Below are 20000 nucleotides of genomic sequence, written 5' to 3' on the forward strand. Positions count from 1 at the left end.
TGTTTTCACCAAGGCTTTTTGGTCCAGACTGTGGGCCTAACTGTTTTCACCAAGGCTTTGTGGTCCAGACTGTGGGCCTGACTGTTTGCACCAAGGCTTTGTGGTCCACACTGTGGGCCTGACTATTTTTACCAAGGCTTTGTGGTCCACACTGTGGGCCTCACTGTTTTCACCCAGGCATTTTGCCTCAGACTGTGGACCTGACTGTTTTCACCAAGGCCTGGAGGTCCAGACTGTGGGCTTGACTGTTTTCACCAAGGCTTTGTGGTCCAGACTGTGGGCCTAACTGTTTTCACCAAGGCTTTGTGGTCCAGACTGGGGGCCTGACTGTTTTCACCAAGGCCTGGAGGTCCAGACTGTGGGCTTGACTGTTTTCACCAAGGCTTTGTGGTCCAGACTGGGGGCCTGGCTGTTTGCACCAAGGCCTGGAACTTCAGACTGTGGGCCTGACTGTTTTCACCAAGGCTTTTTGGTCCAGACTGTGGGCCTAACTGTTTTCACCAAGGCTTTGTGGTCCAGACTGTGGGCCTGACTGTTTGCACCAAGGCTTTGTGGTCCACACTGTGGGCCTGACTATTTTTACCAAGGCTTTGTGGTCCACACTGTGGGCCTCACTGTTTTCACCCAGGCATTTTGCCTCAGACTGTGGACCTGACTGTTTTCACCAAGGCCTGGAGGTCCAGACTGTGGGCTTGACTGTTTTCACCAAGGCTTTGTGGTCCAGACTGTGGGCCTAACTGTTTTCACCAAGGCTTTGTGGTCCAGACTGGGGGCCTGACTGTTTTCACCAAGGCCTGGAGGTCCAGACTGTGGGCTTGACTGTTTTCACCAAGGCTTTGTGGTCCAGACTGTGGGCCTAACTGTTTTCACCAAGGCTTTGTGGTCCAGACTGGGGGCCTGATTGTTTTCACCAAGGCCTGGAGGTCCAGACTGGGGGCCTGACTGTTTTCACCAAGGCCTGGAGGTCCAGACTGTGGGCCTGACTGTTTTCACCAAGGCTTTGTGGTCCACACTGTGGGCCTGACTATTTTCACCAAGGCTTTGTGGTCCACACTGTGGGCCTGACTGTTTTCACCAAGGCATTGTGCCTCAGACTGTGGACCTGACTGTTTTCACCAAGGCCTGGAGGTCCAGACTGTGGGCCTGACTGTTTTCACCAAGGCTTTGTGGTCCAGACTGGGGGCCTGACTGTTTTCACCAAGGCCTGGAGGTCCAGACTGACTTTGTGGTCCAGACTGTGGGCCTGACTGTTTTCACCAAGGCTTTGAGGTCCAGGTTGTGGGCCAGACTGTTTTCACCAAGGCTTTGAGGTCCAGGTTCTGGGCCTGACTGTTTTCACCAAGGCTTTGAGGTCCAGGTTGTGGGCCAGACTATTTTCTATACTGACTTTTTCCCAACCCAGACCGTTTTTCCAGACATTGTGCATTAGATGCCCATTGCACTGGACAGGATTTAAACGTGGCCTGAATGACGCGTACCAAGGTATACCAGAGAGATAAGGGACAGTTGATATTGTAACCACAGAACTCATACGCTGGTTCACCACTATCAACAAAATCTCAAAACAACCTTTTTTAGTTGTTGTTCAAAGCCCTCAACAAAATGTTTTCTGTTAAAAATGATCATCTGATTGCATCTGGTAATGTGTTGTCTGTCCAGTATCCAGACGACCTGTCCCAAAGCTTCCTGTACGGTTCATCTCTTCCTGTACCGTGTCTGTCCAGTATCCAGACGACCTGTCCCAGAGCTTCCTGTACGGTTCATCTCTTCCTGTACCGTGTCTGTCCAGTATCCAGACGACCTGTCCCAGAGCTTCCTGTACGGTTCATCTCTTCAGCAATTAAGGAGAACGAGAAGCTCAATGAAAGATATTGCAGATCTGCTCTATTTGAAGCCCTCCTGCCTTCTGCCCAGTTTCCCTGATGTTGCTATGGTAATTCGGCTGTTTATTTACCATCCTGTAACTGTCGCTTCTGCTGAGAGGTTGTTTTTCTAAACTAAAACTCATAAAGAACAACCTGAGAAGCATTAGACTCTCGGTCTGATATGTTCGTTTGAAACCCTGAGTCAACACCGGTCATTTCACCGGCGCCGTTTGTAGCCTTGACCCCTTATCATCTTATACCTTCAATCCATATGTTTTGTCTTGTTTATTTTTTTTTCACTTCCTGAAGCAAACCCTTAGCTTCCTAGAACATATGGAAATGAAATATGTTTAGGGAATTACTTTTTGGAGGGTTACTGTCAAAAGGATTTATTACATTTAAAAACAAATTGACATCGATGACAGGCGCATGGACCTCCAAAGCTTGCGGCTCGCCTGCCATGCAGTTCATCAGTGAGGAAGGGTCTGGAAAGGAACTGGCAGAGAGAGATGAGCGGATGGGATAGGACTGGCTGGCTGGGAGGGGTGTCTCCTCTCTTCTCTACACAGGAAAAGGAGGGGTGACAGTGAGAGGTCAAGAACACAGCTATGATACTACATTACGCAGCATGAACCATTACACACAGCCTACGACCCACTCAGTATGAATTATAACATGGCTTCACAGAGCCTACTACCCACTCAGTATGAATTATAACATGGCTTCACAGATCATACTACCCACATGGCTTCACAGAGCATACTAGCCACATGGCTTCACAGAGCATACTACCCACATGGCTTCACAGATCCTACTACCCACTCAGTATAAACCATAACATGGCTTCACAGTGCCTACTACCCACTCAGTATAAACCACAACATGGCTTCACAGAGCATACTACCCACATGGCTTCACAGAGCATACTACCCACTCAGTATAAACCACAACATGGCTTCACAGAGCCTACTACCCACTCAGTATAAACCATAACATGGCTTGACAGAGCCTACTACCCACTCAGTATAAACCATAACATGGCTTCACAGATCCTACTACCCACTGAGTATAAACTATAACATGGCATCACAGAGCCTACTACCCACACAGAAAACACCCACACACTGAGTCAGGCTACGTAGTATCATAGCTGCTAGTTCACAGAGAGATGGCGGAGAAAACACCAACACACTGAGTCAGGCTACGTAGTATCATAGCTGTGACATTTACTCCTGAGGTGCTGACTCGCTGCACCCTCAACAACCACTGTGATTATTATTATTTGACCATGCTGGTCATTTATGAACATTTGAACATCTTGGCCATGTTCTGTTATAATCTCCACCCGGCACAGCCAGAAGAGGACTGGCCACCCCACATAGCCTGGTTCCTCTCTAGGTTTCTTCCTAGGTTTTGGCCTTTCTAGGGAGTTTTTCCTAGCCACCGTGCTTCTACACCTGTATTACTTGCTGTTTGGGGTTTTAGGCTGGGTTTCTGTACAGCACACTGAGATATCAGCTGATGTACGAAGGGCTATATAAATACATTTGATTTGATTTTGTATTTACAGTTTGAGATGGAGGAGCGATGATGTGTCGTGAAACAGTGTTGTTTGATGAAGACATTGTCTGTATAGTTTTCACCATATAAAATGCTTCTAGCCCCTTCATATTAATCTGTTGTTTTTATACTTGTCTAACTACTCGAAAGTCATTTAAAAATCTCACCAAAAAACTCCTGTAGCTTATTTTTTCAAATTGGCATGTTTTGTTTCTAAATGTCTGCTCAAGAGTGAAGGTTTCATTGAGTTGTGAGATAGTACTGTAGCACATATAACACACTGTGGCTGAGGAAAGGCACTACTCTCAATATAAGTGAACCCCAAATCAATGTAGTTCTCATCATATTTGCGCCTCTTCGATGGTCCAACGTCCCTGTCTGTGGTTCGGTGCTTTCCCATGTAAGGGGGCAGTAGCTTGGTGCTTTCCCGGGTAAGGGGGCAGTAGCTTGGTGCTTTCCCGGGTAAGGGGGCAGTAGCTTGGTGCTTTCCCAGGTAAGGGGGCAGTAGCTTGGTGTTTTCCCGGGTAAGGGGGCAGTAGCTTGGTGCTTTCCCAGGTAAGGGGTCAGTAGCTTGGTGCTTTCCCAGGTAAGGGGGCAGTAGCTTGGTGCTTTCCCGGGTAAGGGGGCAGTAGCTTGGTGCTTTCCCGGGTAAGGGGGCAGTAGCTTGGTGCTTTCCCAGGTAAGGGGTCAGTAGCTTGGTGCTTTCCCAGGTAAGGGGTCAGTAGCTTGGTGCTTTCCCAGGTAAGGGGTCAGTAGCTTGGTGCTTTCCCAGGTAAGGGGTCAGTAGCTTGGTGCTTTCCCAGGTAAGGGGTCAGTAGCTTGGTGCTTTCCCAGGTAGGGGGTCAGTAGCTTGGTGCTTTCCCGGGTAAGGGGGCGTTAGCTCTTTGGCTGGATCAGATTCACAACTGTCAGTGTCCATGCCAGCTGGGCTAACAACAAATGTAGAATTACTGATGCTAGCATTGGATGTGCTCGTGGAAGCAGAACAACTTGTGTGGTCGACAGGTGCAGGTGTAGTACTGCTGGTAGTAGCATTATGATGTCCTAGTAGTAGTAGCAGTATGATGTCCTAGTAGTAGTAGCAGTATGATGTCCTAGTAGTAGTAGCAGTATGATGTCCTAGTAGTAGTAGCAGTATGATGTCCTAGTAGTAGTAGCAGTATGATGTCCTAGTAGTAGTAGCAGTATGATGTCCTAGTAGTAGTAGCAGTATGATGTCCTAGTAGTAGTAGCAGTATGATGTCCTACTAGAGAGTAACGGTTAATGTGATTGGATGTTCATTATTTGACTAGGCAACCTGTATTTGATATTGTGTTGTTATTTCGCTGAACACTAGATGGTTGAATTGTATTGTTGGCAGTGAAATAAGGCTACTCCGGCGAGGAGAAAAACACAAATGTAATAGCCCCGTTGGAAAATATAAATGGACTGTTTTTTGATATTTTTATATATATATATTTTTATGCATTTTTATTTGGCATAACCCCGACTGCATTGCGCATACCCCTGCCTACCCCAGTTTGGGAATACCTTCATCTACACTGATTGATGTGGAATTAACAAGTGACGTCAATAAGCGATCATAGCTCTCAGCTGGATTCACCTGTTTAGTCCAGTCAGTGGTGGTAGTAAAGTAATGATATATCCAGTTCACTAATAGAGAGAAATCTCCACTTACGGTTGACATAGTTTGATGAGGTCCTGGTCACTGGTCCCAGAGGGCAGTCCTCTGATGTACAGGTTAGTTTGACTGAGCTGCTCCATATTACAGCCTCCTCCTCTTCCTCTGTGGTGACCGTTGTTAGGGCTGGGACTGGGAGGGACCATGGTGGAAGGGGGAGGGGCATAGGACTGCTAAGAGAGAGAGAGAGAGAGAGAGAGAGAGAGAGATTACAACTACAGAATTATACACAGCAGTATATAACAGGGGCAGCAGGCAGCCTAGTGATTAGAGCGTTGGGCCAGTAACCAAAAGGTCACTGCAGTCCTCCAAACACCGGCTTCGAGGGCATTACCAACATATTCAAATAATAATAATTTACATATTTTAATTAAAAACGTTATTTTAATGAATTTTGTCATACTATTTCATCAATATAGTCCCGACACAAATCTAGGGTTGCTACCCAAGCCGGCTGATCGTTTGTTCTATTGGTTCGGTTACTAGAGGCACAACCAGTCGCTCGTTCTGTTGGTCCGGTTACTAGAGGCACAACCAGTCGCTCGTTCTATTGGTCCGGTTACTAGAGGCACAACCAGTCGCTCGTTCTATTGGTTCGGTTACTAGGGGCACAACCAGTCGCTGGTTCTATTGGTTCTGGTTACTAGAGACGCGACCCAGTCGTTCGTTCTATTGGTTCGGTTACTAGAGGCACAACCAGTCGCTCGTTCTATTGGTTCCGGTTACTAGAGACACGACCCAGTCGTTCGTTCTATTGGTTCGGTTACCAGAGACGCGACCAAGTCATTCGTTCTATTGGTTCGGTTACCAGAGACGCGACCAAGTCATTCGTTCTATTGGTTCCGGTTACTAGAGACGCGACCCAGTCGCTCAGTCTATTGGTTCCGGTTACTAGAAACACGACCCAGTCATTCGTTCTATTGGTTCCGGTTACTAGAGACGTGACCCAGTTATTCGTTCTATTGGTTCCAGTTACTAGAGACGCAACCCAGTCATTCGTTCTATTGGTTCCGGTTACTAGAGACGCGACCCAGTCGTTCGTTCTATTGGTTCCGGTTACTAGAGTTACTATAAGAGAATGGATTAAGTCATTCGTTCTATTGGTTCCGGTTACTAGAGACGTGACCCAGTCGTTCGTTCTTCATGTTCCATTGCCATACTGGTTAGCAACGTTCTTATCCCTTGCTAGCTAGCTAGCCAACTACGGCTAACTTACAGTCACGTCAAACAGCGCAGTCAGAATAACAGCAAAATAGCCACATTTGCGTTAGTTTCAGCTGTTTTCTAGTGACAGTTATTTGGAAACATCCATAACAATGAGCTAACGAGGTGTGATTTCACGTAGAAAATGTGCTCTCTCATCAGGACACTGTTGTTTAAGCGGAGCTAGACAACAACACAGCTCACAGAATCACCTCAAACTGAACCTGGAAAGACTGCAAAACCAGCTGCACTTCGTTTCGTTTGACCTTTTCTTTCTTCCAAATTGACATTTCATTGTATATATATCCACGTTCGTTACTATGGAGATAGAATCGGAATATTTAAACAATGTGGTAAAATGTCTGGGTGACAGACAGCAAGGTTTATACAAATCTCCACTGTTGAAAACAAAATGTTAGTCGAAAAAGAAATGTGAGATAATGTCTAGATGATTTTTATAGTGGAGATCAATGTTTATAAATTGCCTGGCTGGGCTGATGAGACAGTGGATTGCAGCAGTCAGATGGAACAGAGTAAACAGGCATTTTAACGTCATAGATTTAGCGGGTGGTAACTTATGGAATAGACACCGGCTGGAATGCGGTTTTAACCAATCAGCATTCAGCATTAGACCCATCCGTTTTATGAATGAGGGAAATTACAATGAAGATATTCTGATGTTCTATTGTTAAAACACACTGTCTATCATTTAGACACTCCTGATTTCTCCAGGAATTATCCATGACACTACACTTACTCCCTCTCAGAGACAGAGTGGGTATAGAGGGTGTGTGTGTGTGTGTGTGTGTGTGTGTGTGTGTGTGTGTGTGTGTGTGTGTGTGTGTGTGTGTGTGTGTGTGTGTGTGTGTGTGTGTGTGTGTGTGTGTGTGTGTGTGTGTGTGTGTGTGTGTGTGATAATGACTAGTTGTCACCACTCTCTACAGAGGCTGAGCCCTGATATTAATATATTGCCTGTACTTACCCAACCATACAATTACTGTCCCAGACAGACCAGACCAAACACACACACACACACACACCTGTGTGCCTGAGGCTTCGATGGTAGTACTATAAGAGAATGGATTAAGTTCTCAGCAATACGATCCAGAACAGTAAGAGCAGAGACGGAGCAACATTCCATCCCCTCTAACAAATATGTTCTCTATGAGAAATAACAGGGGAGGATATAGTATGGAGGGGTAACAGGGGAGGATATAGTATGGAGGGGTAACAGGGGAGGATATAGTATGGAGGGGTAACAGGGAGGATATAGTATGGAGGGGTAACAGGGGAGGATAGAGTATGGAGGGGTAACAGGGAGGATAGAGTATGGAGGGGTACAGGATATAGTATGGAGGGGTAACAGGGGAGATATAGTATGGAGGGGTAACAGGATATAGTATGGAGGGTAACAGGGGAGGATATAGTATGGAGGGGTAAACAGGGGAGGATAGAGTATGGAGGGGTAACAGGGAGGATAGAGTATGGAGGGGTAACAGGCTATAGTATGGAGGGGTGACCAGGGGAGGATATAGTATGGAGGGGTAACAGGGGAGGATATAGTATGGAGGGTAACAGGGGTGGATATAGTATGGAGGGTAACCAGGGAGGATATAGTATGGAGGGGTACAGGGGAGGATAGAGTATGGAGGGGTAACAGGGGAGGATATAGTATGGAGGGGTAACAGGGGAGGATATGAGTATGGAGGGGTAACAGGGGAGGATATAGTATGGAGGGGTAACAGGGGAGGATATAGTATGGAGGGGTAACAGGGAGGATAGAGTATGGAGGGGTAACAGGGGAGGATATAGTATGGAGGGGTAACAGGGGAGGATAGAGTATGGAGGGGTAACAGGGGAGGATAGAGTATGGAGGGGTAACAGGGGAGGATATAGTATGGGAGGGGTAACAGGGGAGGATATAGTATGGAGGGGTAACAGGATATAGTATGGAGGGGTAACAGGAGAGGATATAGTATGGAGGGGTAACAGGGGAGGATATAGTATGGAGGGGTAACAGGGGAGGATATAGTATGGAGGGGTAACAGGGGAGGATATAGTATGGAGGGGTACAGGATATAGTATGGAGGGGTTGACAGGGGAGGATATAGAATGGAGGGGTACAGGAGGAGGATATAGTATGGAGGGGTAACAGGGGAGGATATCGTATGGAGGGGTAACAGGGGGGAGATATAGTATGGAGGGAACCAGGGGAGGATTAGTATGGAGGGGTACAGGGGAGGGATATATAGTTATGGGCAGGGGTAACCAGGGGAGGATATATATGGGAGGGGGTACCAGGGGGAGATATAGTATGCGAGGGGTAACAGGGGAGGATCTAGTATGGAACAGGGGTAACAGGATATAGTATGGAGGGGTAACAGGGGAGGATATTAGTATGGAGGGGTAACAGGGGAGAATATAGTATGGAGGGTACAGGGGGAGGATATAGTCTGGGAGGGTTGACAGGGGCTGGATTTAGTATGGAGGGGTACAGGGGAGGATATAGTATGGAGGGGTAAGGGGAAAGGCAGGGTGAAAGGGGATAATAATGGAGGGGTAACAGGGGAGGATATAGTATGGAGGGGTAACAGGGGAGGATATAGTATGGAGGGGTAACAGGGGAGGATATAGTATGGAGGGGTAACAGGGGAGGATATAGTATGGAGGGGTAACAGGGGAGGATATAGTATGAAGGGGTAACAGGATATAGTATGGAGGGGTAACAGGGGAGGATATAGTATGGAGGGGTAACAGGGGAGGATATAGTATGGAGGGTTGACAGGGGAGGATATAGTATGGAGGGGTAACAGGGGAGGATATAGTATGGAGGGGTAACAGGGGAGGATATAGTATGGAGGGGTAACAGGGGAGGATATAGTATGGAGGGGTAACAGGGGAGGATATAGTATGGAGGGGTAACAGGGGAGGATAGGGTATGAAGGGGTAACAGGATATAGTATGGAGGGGTAACAGGGGAGGATATAGTATGGAGGGGTAACAGGGGAGGATATAGTATGGAGGGGTAACAGGGGAGGATATAGTATGGAGGGTAACAGGGGTAGGATGGAGGGGTAACAGATATAGTATGGAGGGTAACAGGATATAGTATGGAGGGGTAACAAGGGAGGATAAGTATGGAGGGGTAACAGGGGAGGATATAGTATGGAGGGGTAACAGGGGAGGATATAGTATGGAGGGCTGACAGGGGAGGAGAGGATGAGAGGGGAGAGAGGAGATAAGGGAAAGAGAAAAGGGGAGGGGATGAGAGGAAGGTTGTGGAGGGGAGATGAGGGGAAGAGAATAGGGGAGTGTAGAGATGGGGGAGTCAGCTCTCTGTAATGATATTGTATGTTGACACATGTTCTCCTCTCCAACAACATCTCACAGTTTCACCTATTTGACTCCTCTCACAGTAATCTCATCATCTGGACAACTCAGAGACATTAACCTACTGGGACATACCAGAAAGCCATCCCATAAAGCCATCCCAGAAAGCCATCCCATAAAGCCATCCCATAAAGCCATCGCATAAAGCCATCCCATAAGGCCATCCCATAAGGCCATCCCAGAACGCCATCCAAAGCCACTAACAGTCAGTCATGTGTTGTATGTATGGCCCAGCAGGAATTGAACCTTCTATACTGGTGTAGTGAACACCATGATCTACCAACTGAGCCACACAGGTCACTTATTTGTTGACAGTCACCTCCACTTCTCAACTGCCCTGCCCTGCCCTCCCCTCCCTCCTGTCCTCCCCTCCCCTCCCCCTCCATCCTCCCCTCCCCCCTCCACTCCTCCCTAACTCCCATCCTCCCCACTCTCCTCCACTACCCAACTCTCCTTGGCATCCCCTCCTCCCCAAAACTCATCCCCTCCTCCCCAACTCCCATCCCCTCCTCCCCAACTCCCATCCCCTCCTCCCCAACTACCCTCCCATCCCCTCCCTACCCAACTCCCCTCTCATCCCCTCTCCTCCCCAACTCCCCTCTCATCCCCTCTCCTACCCAACTCCCCTCTCATCCTTCTCTCCCCAACTCCCCTCTCATCCTCCTCTCCCCAACTCCAATCCTCCTCTCCCCAACTCCCATCCCCTCCTCCCCAACTCCCATCCTCCTCTCCCTCACACTCTTTCAACATTTTCCAGCATCGTCTTCCCTACGATTCCAAAGAGGTTAGTTAAAGTACACCGTTGAAATAAAGAGGTTAGTTAAAGTACACCGTTGAAATAAAGAGGTTAGTTAAAGTACACCGTTGAAATAAAGAGGTTAGTTAAAGTACACCGTTGAAATAAAGAGGTTTAGTTAAAGTACACCGTTGAAATAAGAGGTTAGTTAAAGTACACCGTTGAAATAAAGAGGTTAGTTAAAGTAAACCGCTGAAATAAAGAGGTTAGTTAAAGTACACCGTTGAAATAAAGAGGTTAGTTAAAGTACACCGTTGAATAAAGAGGTTAGTTAAAGTACACCGTTGAATAAAGAGGTTAGTTAATTAGTACACCGTTGAAATAAAGAGGTTAGTTAAAGTGCACCGTTGAAATAAAGAGGTTAGTTAAAGTACACCGTTGAAATAAAGAGGTTAGTATAAGTGCACCGTTGAAATAAAGAGGTTATTAAAGTACACCGTTGAAATAAAGAGGCTAGTTAAAGTACACCGTTGAAATAAAGAGGTTAGTTAAGTACACCGTTGAAATAAAGAGGTTAGTTAAAGTACACCGTTGAAATAAAGAGGTTAGTTAAAGTACACCGTTGAAATAAAGAGGTTAGTTAAAGTACACCCGTTGAAAATAAAGAGGTTAGTTAAAGTACACCGTTGAAATAAAGAGGTTAGTTAAAGTAACCCGTTGAAATAAAAGAGGTTAGTTTAAAGTACACCGTTTGAAATAAAGAGGTTAGTTAAAGTACACTGTTGAAATAAAGAGGTTAGTTAAAGTACACCGTTAAATAAAGAGGTTAGTTAAAGTAACACCTGTTGAAATAAAGAGGTTAGTTAAAGTACACCGTTGAAATAAAGAGGTTAGTTAAAGTACACCTGTTGAAATAAAGAGGTTAGTTAAAGTACACCGTTGAACATAAAGAGGTTAGTTAAAGTACACCGTTGAAATAAAGAGGTTAGTTAAAGTACACCGTTGAAATAAAAGGTTAGTTAAAGTACACCGTTGAAATAAAGAGGTTAGTTAAAGTACACCTGTTGAAAATAAAGAGGTTAGTTAAAGTACACCTGTTGAAATAAAGAGGTTAGTTAAAGGTACACCGTTGAAATAAAGAGGTTAGTTAAAGTACACCTGTTGAAAATAAAAAGAGGTTTAGTTAAAGTACCACCGCTGAAATAAAGAGGTTAGTTAAAGTACACCGTTGAAATAAAGAGTTAGTTAAAGTACACCGTTGAAATAAAGAGGTTAGTTAAAGTACACCGTTGAAATAAAGGGTTAGTTAAAGTACACCGTTGAAATAAAGAGGTTAGTTAAAGTACACCGTTGAAATTGGGGGGAAACTGCAACCAATGTGAAAGATGAAACAAACAGCATCCACAACAATACCAGGATGCAAAGCTGCTTGTGTTTGACTGATGGAGACGTCTGTCATGTTTGAAGTTCTCTGTCTCTACCTTCTCCTCTCCTTACCCCAAGACAGACAGGCAGACCAGGCAGACAGGCAGGGCAGGCAGGCAGGCCTCTCCAAAATTGGTTTCAAATGACTGCTTCCCTTTACCTTTCTGTCTCCTTCTCCCTTCATCTCTCCCCCTCCCTCCTCTCCCTTCACCTATCCCCTCCTCCTCTCCCTTCATCTCTCCCCTCCTGCCTCTCCCTTCATCTCTCCCCTCCTCCTCTCCCTTCATCTCTCCCCTCCTCCTCTCCCTTCATCTCTCCCCTCCTGCCTCTCCCTTCATCTCTCCCCTCCTCCTCTCCCTTCATCTCTCCCCTCCTCCCTCTCCCTTCATCTCTCCCCTCCTCCCTCTACCTCTCCCCTCCTCCTCTCCTTTCACTTCTCCCTCCTCCTATCCCCTCCTCCTCTCCCTTCACCTCTCCCTTCACCTCTCCCTTCATCTCTCCCTCCTCTTTTACCTTCACCTCTCCCCTCATCCTCTCCCTTCACCTCTCCCCTCATCCTCTCCCTTCATCTTCTCCCCTCATCCTCTCCCTTCATCTCTCCCCTCCTCCTATCCCCTCCTCTCCCTTACCTCTCCCTCCTCCTATCCCCTCCCTCTCCCTTACCTCTCCTTCACCTCTCCCCTCCTCCTCTCCCTTCACCTCTCCCCAAACCTACCAAACCTACCAAACCTACCAAACTTACCCAAACTACCAAACTTACCAAACTATCAAACCTACCAAACCTACAAACCTACCAAACCTACCAAACTTGCCAAAACCTACCAAACTTACCAACCTACCAAACAAATTTGATTATCCGCAATAAACAGAAGTAGATTTTGTCAACTACCACCTTAATCTAAGGAGTCGAAAGAGGAGAAATTGGCACCAACACATCCCTTACAAATATTCCACCTGCAATCAGCCTGCCCACTAAATGTACTCTCTTCCTGAACACAGCAATGCTTTGTTCATTCTGAAAGCAGAATGTATAAATTCAGCTCCCACCTTTTCACCGACCGCGAGCAGAGCCTCCTCCACCTTAACTCCGTTCTCAGGAACACACAGCGGAGGAGACAGCATGTCCTCCATGCTATGCTGCAAAGCCATCGTGCACACCACACCGGTCAAACCCTAGGAAACTAAAACTCCTTCCTCTTCCTCCCTAACTTTGAATGAAATCAGCGGGTACCGCTAATCTAACAGTGCGTTGAATCTCAAACATAGAAAATACAATTGAAAGAAAAGACCAAGGAAAGAATAAAGAAATGAAGTAAGGACAGAGACCTCCACACAGCCTCTCAACTACAAACACTCCCAGAATGCATTGAGAGAGAGAGAAAGAATGAGAGAGAGAGAGAGAGAGAGAGAGAATGAGAGAGAGAGAGAGAGAGCTGTTCTGGACAAGTCCACAGCTTCCTGAAGGAAGGCAGAGGAAATAATTGAGTCTATTTAGGATCAGAGCTGCAATCCTGTCCTTTCTCTCAGAGGAACAGTTGAGAAAGGGACTGATGAAGGGACTGAGGAAGGAAATGAGGAAGAGACTGAGGAAGAGACTGAGGAAGAGACTGAGGAAGGGACTGAGGAAGAGTCTGAGGAATGGGCTGAGAAAGGGACTGAGGAAGAGACTGAGGAAGAGACTGAGGAAGAGACTGAGGAAGAGTCTGAGGAAGAGACTGAGGAAGAGACTGAGGAAGAGACTGAGGAGGAGACCGAGGAAGGGACCGAGGAAGAGAACGAGGAAGAGACGAGAAGAGACCGAGGAAGAGAGGAAAGGGACCGAGGAAAGGACCGAGGAGAGACCGAGAGGAGAAAGGGACCGAGGAAGAGACCGAGGAAGGAACCGAGGAAGGGACTGAGGAAGGGACTGAGGAAGGGACTATAAACACCCCCGTGCCACACACCTCATCACATACACACATCTCATCATACACATCCTCACACACATCTCAACATACACACACACACATCTCATCACACACACACACTTCTCATCAAACAACCCAAAGACATATCTCATTACACACATCTCATTAACACACACAAACCTCATCATACACACACCCACATCTCATACACACACACACACACACACACACACACACACACACACACACACCACACACACACACACACACACACAACAAACATCTCATAATACACACACACATCTCATCACACACACATCTCATCACACACACACCAACACACACATCTCATCACACATATCTCATCACACACCAACAAACACATCTCATCACAGACACACACACACACATCTCATCACACACACACCAACACACACATCTCATCACACACATCTCATCACACACACATCTCATCACACACACATCTCATCACACACACATCTCATCACACACACGAACACAAACACACACCAACATACACATCTCATCACATACATCTCATCACACACACATCTCATCACACACAATCTCATCACACACACGAACACAAACACACACAACACACACATCTCATCACACACCAACACACACATCTCATCACACACCAACACACACATCTCATCACACACATCTATCACACACACAAAACACACCAACATACACATCTCATCACACACCAACACACACATCTCATCACACACACATGAACACACACATCTCATCACACACACGAACACACACATCTCATCACACACACCAACACACACATCTCATCACACACACCAACACACACATCTCATCACACACACCAACACCAACATCTCATCACATTATTCATCTGTTATGAATCCAGGGACTCTTTGTCTGCTGGACCAACACATCACACTTCATTAACCAATAGAGAGTCTGCTGGGCCAACACATCACACCTTCATTAACCAATAGAGAGTCTGCTGGACCAACACATCACACCTTCATTAACCAATAGAGAGTCTGCTGGACCAACACATCACACCTTCATTAACCAATAGAGAGTTGCTGGACCAACACATCACACCTTCATTAACCAATAGAGAGTCTGCTGGACCAACACATCACACCCTCATTAACCAATAGAGAGTCTGCTGGACCAACACATCACACCTTCATTAACCAATAGAGAGTCTGCTGGGACCAACACATCACACCTTCATTAACCAATAGAGAGTCTGCTGGGACCAACACATCACACCTTCATTAACCAATAGAGAGTCTGCTGGACCAACACATCACACCTTCATTAATCAATAGAGAGTCTGCTGGACCAACACATCACACCTTCATTAACCAATAGAGAGTCTGCTGGACCAACACATCACACCTTCATTAACCAATAGAAAGTCTGCTGGGACCAACACATCACACTTCATTATAACCAATAGAGAGTCTGCTGGGACCAACACATCACACCTTCATTAACCAATAGAGAGTCTGCTGGACCAACACATCACACTTCATTAACCAATAGAGAGTCTGCTGGACCAACACATCACACCTTCATTAACCAATAGAGAAAAGAGCAGGAGAATCTCCTGATGCATACGGTCCCTCCACTAAGGCCAGTGTTGAATCGATGATGATGTACCAGGTTATACACTTACATAATTATATACAACAACCCTCTAATGCTGTCAACGACAACACAACAACCCTCTGATGCTGTCAACAACAACACAACAACCCTCTGATGCTTGTCAACAACAACACAACAACCATGTGATGCTGTCAACAACAACACAACAACCCTCTGATGCTGTCAACAACAACACAAAAACCCTCTGATGCTTGTCAAAACAACACAAACAACCCTCTGATGCTGTCAACAACAACACAACAACCCTCTGATGCTTGTCAACAACAACACAACAACCCTCTGATGCTGTCAACAACAAACAAACAACCATGTGATGCTGTCAACAACAACACAAAAACCTCTGATGCTGTCAACAACAACACAACAACCCTCTGATGCTTGTCAAAACAACACAACAACAACCCTCTGATGCTGTCAACAACAACACAACAACCCTCTGATGTCATAACCAAGTTGCACACCATGCAGCGTACTCTACCACAACGTGAAATGATATTTCTAGGGGGTTTAGGGTTTAAGTTAAACATAGGTTGGAATGTCAGGTTACAGACCATGTAGCTAGGACCCCTAGACGTAATGAGTCAGGTTACAGACCATGTAGCTAGGACCCTAGACGTAATGAGTCAGGTTACAGACCATGTAGCTAGGACCCCTAGACAGTCAGGTTACAGACCATGTAGCTAGGACCCCTAGACAGTCAGGTTACAGACCATGTAGCTAGGACCCCTAGACGTAATGAGTCAGGTACAGACCATGTAGCTAGGACCCCTAGACAGTCAGGTTACAGACCATGTAGCTAGGACCCCTAGACATAACGAGTCAGGTTACAGACCATGTAGCTAGGACCCCTAGACGTAATGAGTCAGTTACAGACCATGTAGCTAGGACCCCTAGACAGTCAGGTTACAGACCATGTAGCTAGGACCCCTAGACATAACGAGTCAGGTTACAGACCATGTAGCTAGGCCCCCTAGACATAACGAGTCAGGTTACAGACCATGTAGCTAGGACCCCTAGACGTAATGAGTCAGGTTACAGACCATGTAGCTAGGGACCCCTAGACGTAATGAGTCAGGTTACAGACCATGTAGCTAGGACCCTAGACAGTCAGGTTACAGACCATGTAGCTAGGACCCCTAGACATAATGAGTCAGGTTACAGACCATGTAGCTAGGACCCCTAGACAGTCAGGTTACAGACCATGTAGCTAGGACCCCTAGACATAATGAGTCAGGTTACAGACCATGTAGCTAGGACCCCTAGACAGTCAGGTTACAGACCATGTAGCTAGGACCCCTAGACATATGAGTCAGTCAGGTTACCATGTAGCTAGGACCCCTAGACATAATGAGTCAGGTTACAGACCATGTAGCTAGGACCCCTAGACGTAATGAGTCAGGTTACAGACCATGTAGCTAGGACCCCTAGACGTAATGAGTCAGGTTACAGACCATGTAGCTAGGACCCCTAGACAGTCAGGTTACAGACCATGTAGCTAGGACCCTAGACAGTCAGGTTACAGACCATGTAGCTAGGACCCCTAGACATAATGAGTCAGGTTACAGACCATGTAGCTAGGACCACTAGACATAATGAGTCAGGTTACAGACCATGTAGCTAGGACCCCTAGACATAACGAGTCAGGTTACAGACCATGTAGCTAGGACCCCTAGACGTAATGAGTCAGGTTACAGACCATGTAGCTAGGACCCCTAGACGTAATGAGTCAGGTTACAGACCATGTAGCTAGGACCCCTAGACAGTCAGGTTACAGACCATGTAGCTAGGACCCCTAGACAGTCAGGTTACAGACCATGTAGCTAGGACCCCTAGACATAATGAGTCAGGTTACAGACCATGTAGCTAGGACCATAGACATAATGAGTCAGGTTACAGACCATGTAGCTAGGACCCCTAGACATAACGAGTCAGGTTACAGACCATGTAGCTAGGACCCCTAGACGTAATGAGTCAGGTTACAGACCATGTAGCTAGGACCCCTAGACAGTCAGGTTACAGACCATGTAGCTAGGACCCCTAGACAGTCAGGTTACAGACCATGTAGCTAGGCCCCTAGACAGTCAGGTTACAGACCATGTAGCTAGGACCCCTAGACGTAATGAGTCAGGTTACAGACCATGTAGCTAGGACCCCTAGACAGTCAGGTTACAGACCATGTAGCTAGGACCCCTAGACATAATGAGTCAGGTTACAGACCATGTAGCTAGGACCACTAGACATAATGAGTCAGGTTACAGACCATGTAGCTAGGACCCCTAGACATAACGAGTCAGGTTACAGACCATGTAGCTAGGACCCCTAGACGTAATGAGTCAGGTTACAGACCATGTAGCTAGGACCCCTAGACAGTCAGGTTACAGACCATGTAGCTAGGACCCCTAGACATAACGAGTCAGGTTACAGACCATGTAGCTAGGACCCCTACGTAATGAGTCAGGTTACAGACCATGTAGCTAGGACCCCTAGACATAACGAGTCAGGTTACAGACCATGTAGCTAGGACCCTAGACGTAATGAGTCAGGTTACAGACCATGTAGCTAGGACCCCTAGACAGTCAGGTTACAGACCATGTAGCTAGGATCCCTAGACAGTCAGGTTACAGACCATGTAGCTAAGACCCCTAGACAGTCAGGTTACAGACCATGTAGCTAGGACCCCTAGACAGTCAGGTTACAGACCATGTAGCTAGGACCCCTAGACAGGTTACAGACCATGTAGCTAGGACCCCTAGACAGTCAGGTTACAGACCATGTAGCTAGGACCCTAGACATAATGAGTCAGGTTACAGACCATGTAGCTAGGACCCCTAGACATAACGAGTCAGGTTACAGACCATGTAGCTAGGACCCCTAGACGTAATGAGTCAGGTTACAGACCATGTAGCTAGGACCCCTAGACAGTCAGGTTACAGACCATGTAGCTAGGACCCCTAGACATAACGAGTCAGGTTACAGACCATGTAGCTAGGACCCCTAGACGTAATGAGTCAGTTACAGACCATGTAGCTAGGACCCCTAGACAGTCAGGTTACAGACCATGTAGCTAGGACCCCTAGACATAACGAGTCAGTTACAGACCATGTAGCTAGGACCCCTAGACGTAATGAGTCAGGTTACACCATGTAGCTAGGACCCCTAGACAGTCAGGTTACAGACCATGTAGCTAGGACCCCTAGACGTAATGAGTCAGGTTACAGACCATGTAGCTAGGACCCCTAGACGTAATGAGTCAGGTTACAGACCATGTAGCTAGGACCCAGACAGTCAGGTTACAGACCATGTAGCTAGGACCCCTAGACATAATGAGTCAGGTTACAGACCATGTAGCTAGGACCTCTAGACATAATGAGTCAGGTTAGACCATGTAGCTAGGACCCCTAGACATAATGAGTCAGGTTACAGACCATGTAGCTAGGACCCTAGACATAATGAGTCAGGTTACAGACCATGTAGCTAGGACCCCTAGACATAATGAGTCAGGTTACAGACCATGTAGCTAGGACCCCTAGACAGTCAGGTTACATACCATGTAGCTAGGATCCCTAGACAGTCAGGTTACAGAACCATGTAGCTAAGACCCCTAGACAGTCAGGTTACAGACCATGTAGCTAGGACCCCTAGACAGTCAGGTTACAGACCATGTAGCTAGGACCCCTAGGCAGTCAGGCTACAGACCATGTAGCTAGGACCCTAGACAGTCAGTTACAGACCATGTAGCTAAGACCCCTAGATAGTCAGGTTACAGACCATGTAGCTAGGACCCCTAGACAGTCAGGTTACAGACCATGTAGCTAGGACCCCTAGACAGTCAGGTTACAGACCATGTAGCTAGGACCCCTAGACATAATGAGTCAGGTTACAGACCATGTAGCTAGGACCCCTAGACATAATGAGTCAGGTTACAGACCATGTAGCTAGGACCCTAGACATAATGAGTCAGGTTACAGACCATGTAGCTAGGACCCCTAGACAGTCAGGTTACAGACCATGTAGCTAGGCCCCCTAGACAGTCAGGTTACAGACCATGTAGCTAGGACCCTAGACATAATGAGTCAGGTTACAGACCATGTAGCTAGGACCCCTAGACATAATGAGTCAGGTTACAGACCATGTAGCTAGGACCCCTAGACATAATGAGTCAGGTTACAGACCATGTAGCTAGGACCCCTAGACAGTCAGGTTACAGACCATGTAGCTAGGACCCCTAGACGTAATGAGTCAGGTTACAGACCATGTAGCTAGGACCCCTAGACAGTCAGGTTACAGACCATGTAGCTAGGACCCCTAGACAGTCAGGTTACAGACCATGTAGCTAGGACCCCTAGACATAATGAGTCAGGTTACAGACCATGTAGCTAGGACCACTAGACATAATGAGTCAGGTTACAGACCATGTAGCTAGGACCCCTAGACATAACGAGTCAGGTTACAGACCATGTAGCTAGGACCCCTAGACGTAATGAGTCAGGTTACAGACCATGTAGCTAGGACCCCTAGACGTAATGAGTCAGGTTACAGA

The 20000-nt window shown here is 46.7% G+C and overlaps 1 protein-coding gene across 2 annotated transcripts in view; it reads right to left on the reverse strand.

Moving 5' to 3' along the window:
* Positions 1 to 20000, reverse strand: part of LOC109886022 (RNA-binding motif, single-stranded-interacting protein 3-like) — a 68573-nt gene that overhangs the window by 3458 nt on the left and 45115 nt on the right. The window contains exon 2 of one of the 2 annotated variants that reach the window (XM_031811724.1): positions 5105 to 5277. In XM_031811724.1, coding sequence (XP_031667584.1) covers positions 5105 to 5277 — 173 coding nt within the window. Of the gene's footprint in view, positions 1 to 5104; positions 5281 to 20000 lie in introns of both variants that reach the window. The other variant, XM_031811723.1, reaches the window with a different exon arrangement.

This window comes from Oncorhynchus kisutch, unplaced genomic scaffold (assembly GCF_002021735.2).
Source record: "Oncorhynchus kisutch isolate 150728-3 unplaced genomic scaffold, Okis_V2 Okis02a-Okis13b_hom, whole genome shotgun sequence".
Classification (NCBI taxonomy): Eukaryota; Metazoa; Chordata; class Actinopteri; order Salmoniformes; family Salmonidae; genus Oncorhynchus; species Oncorhynchus kisutch.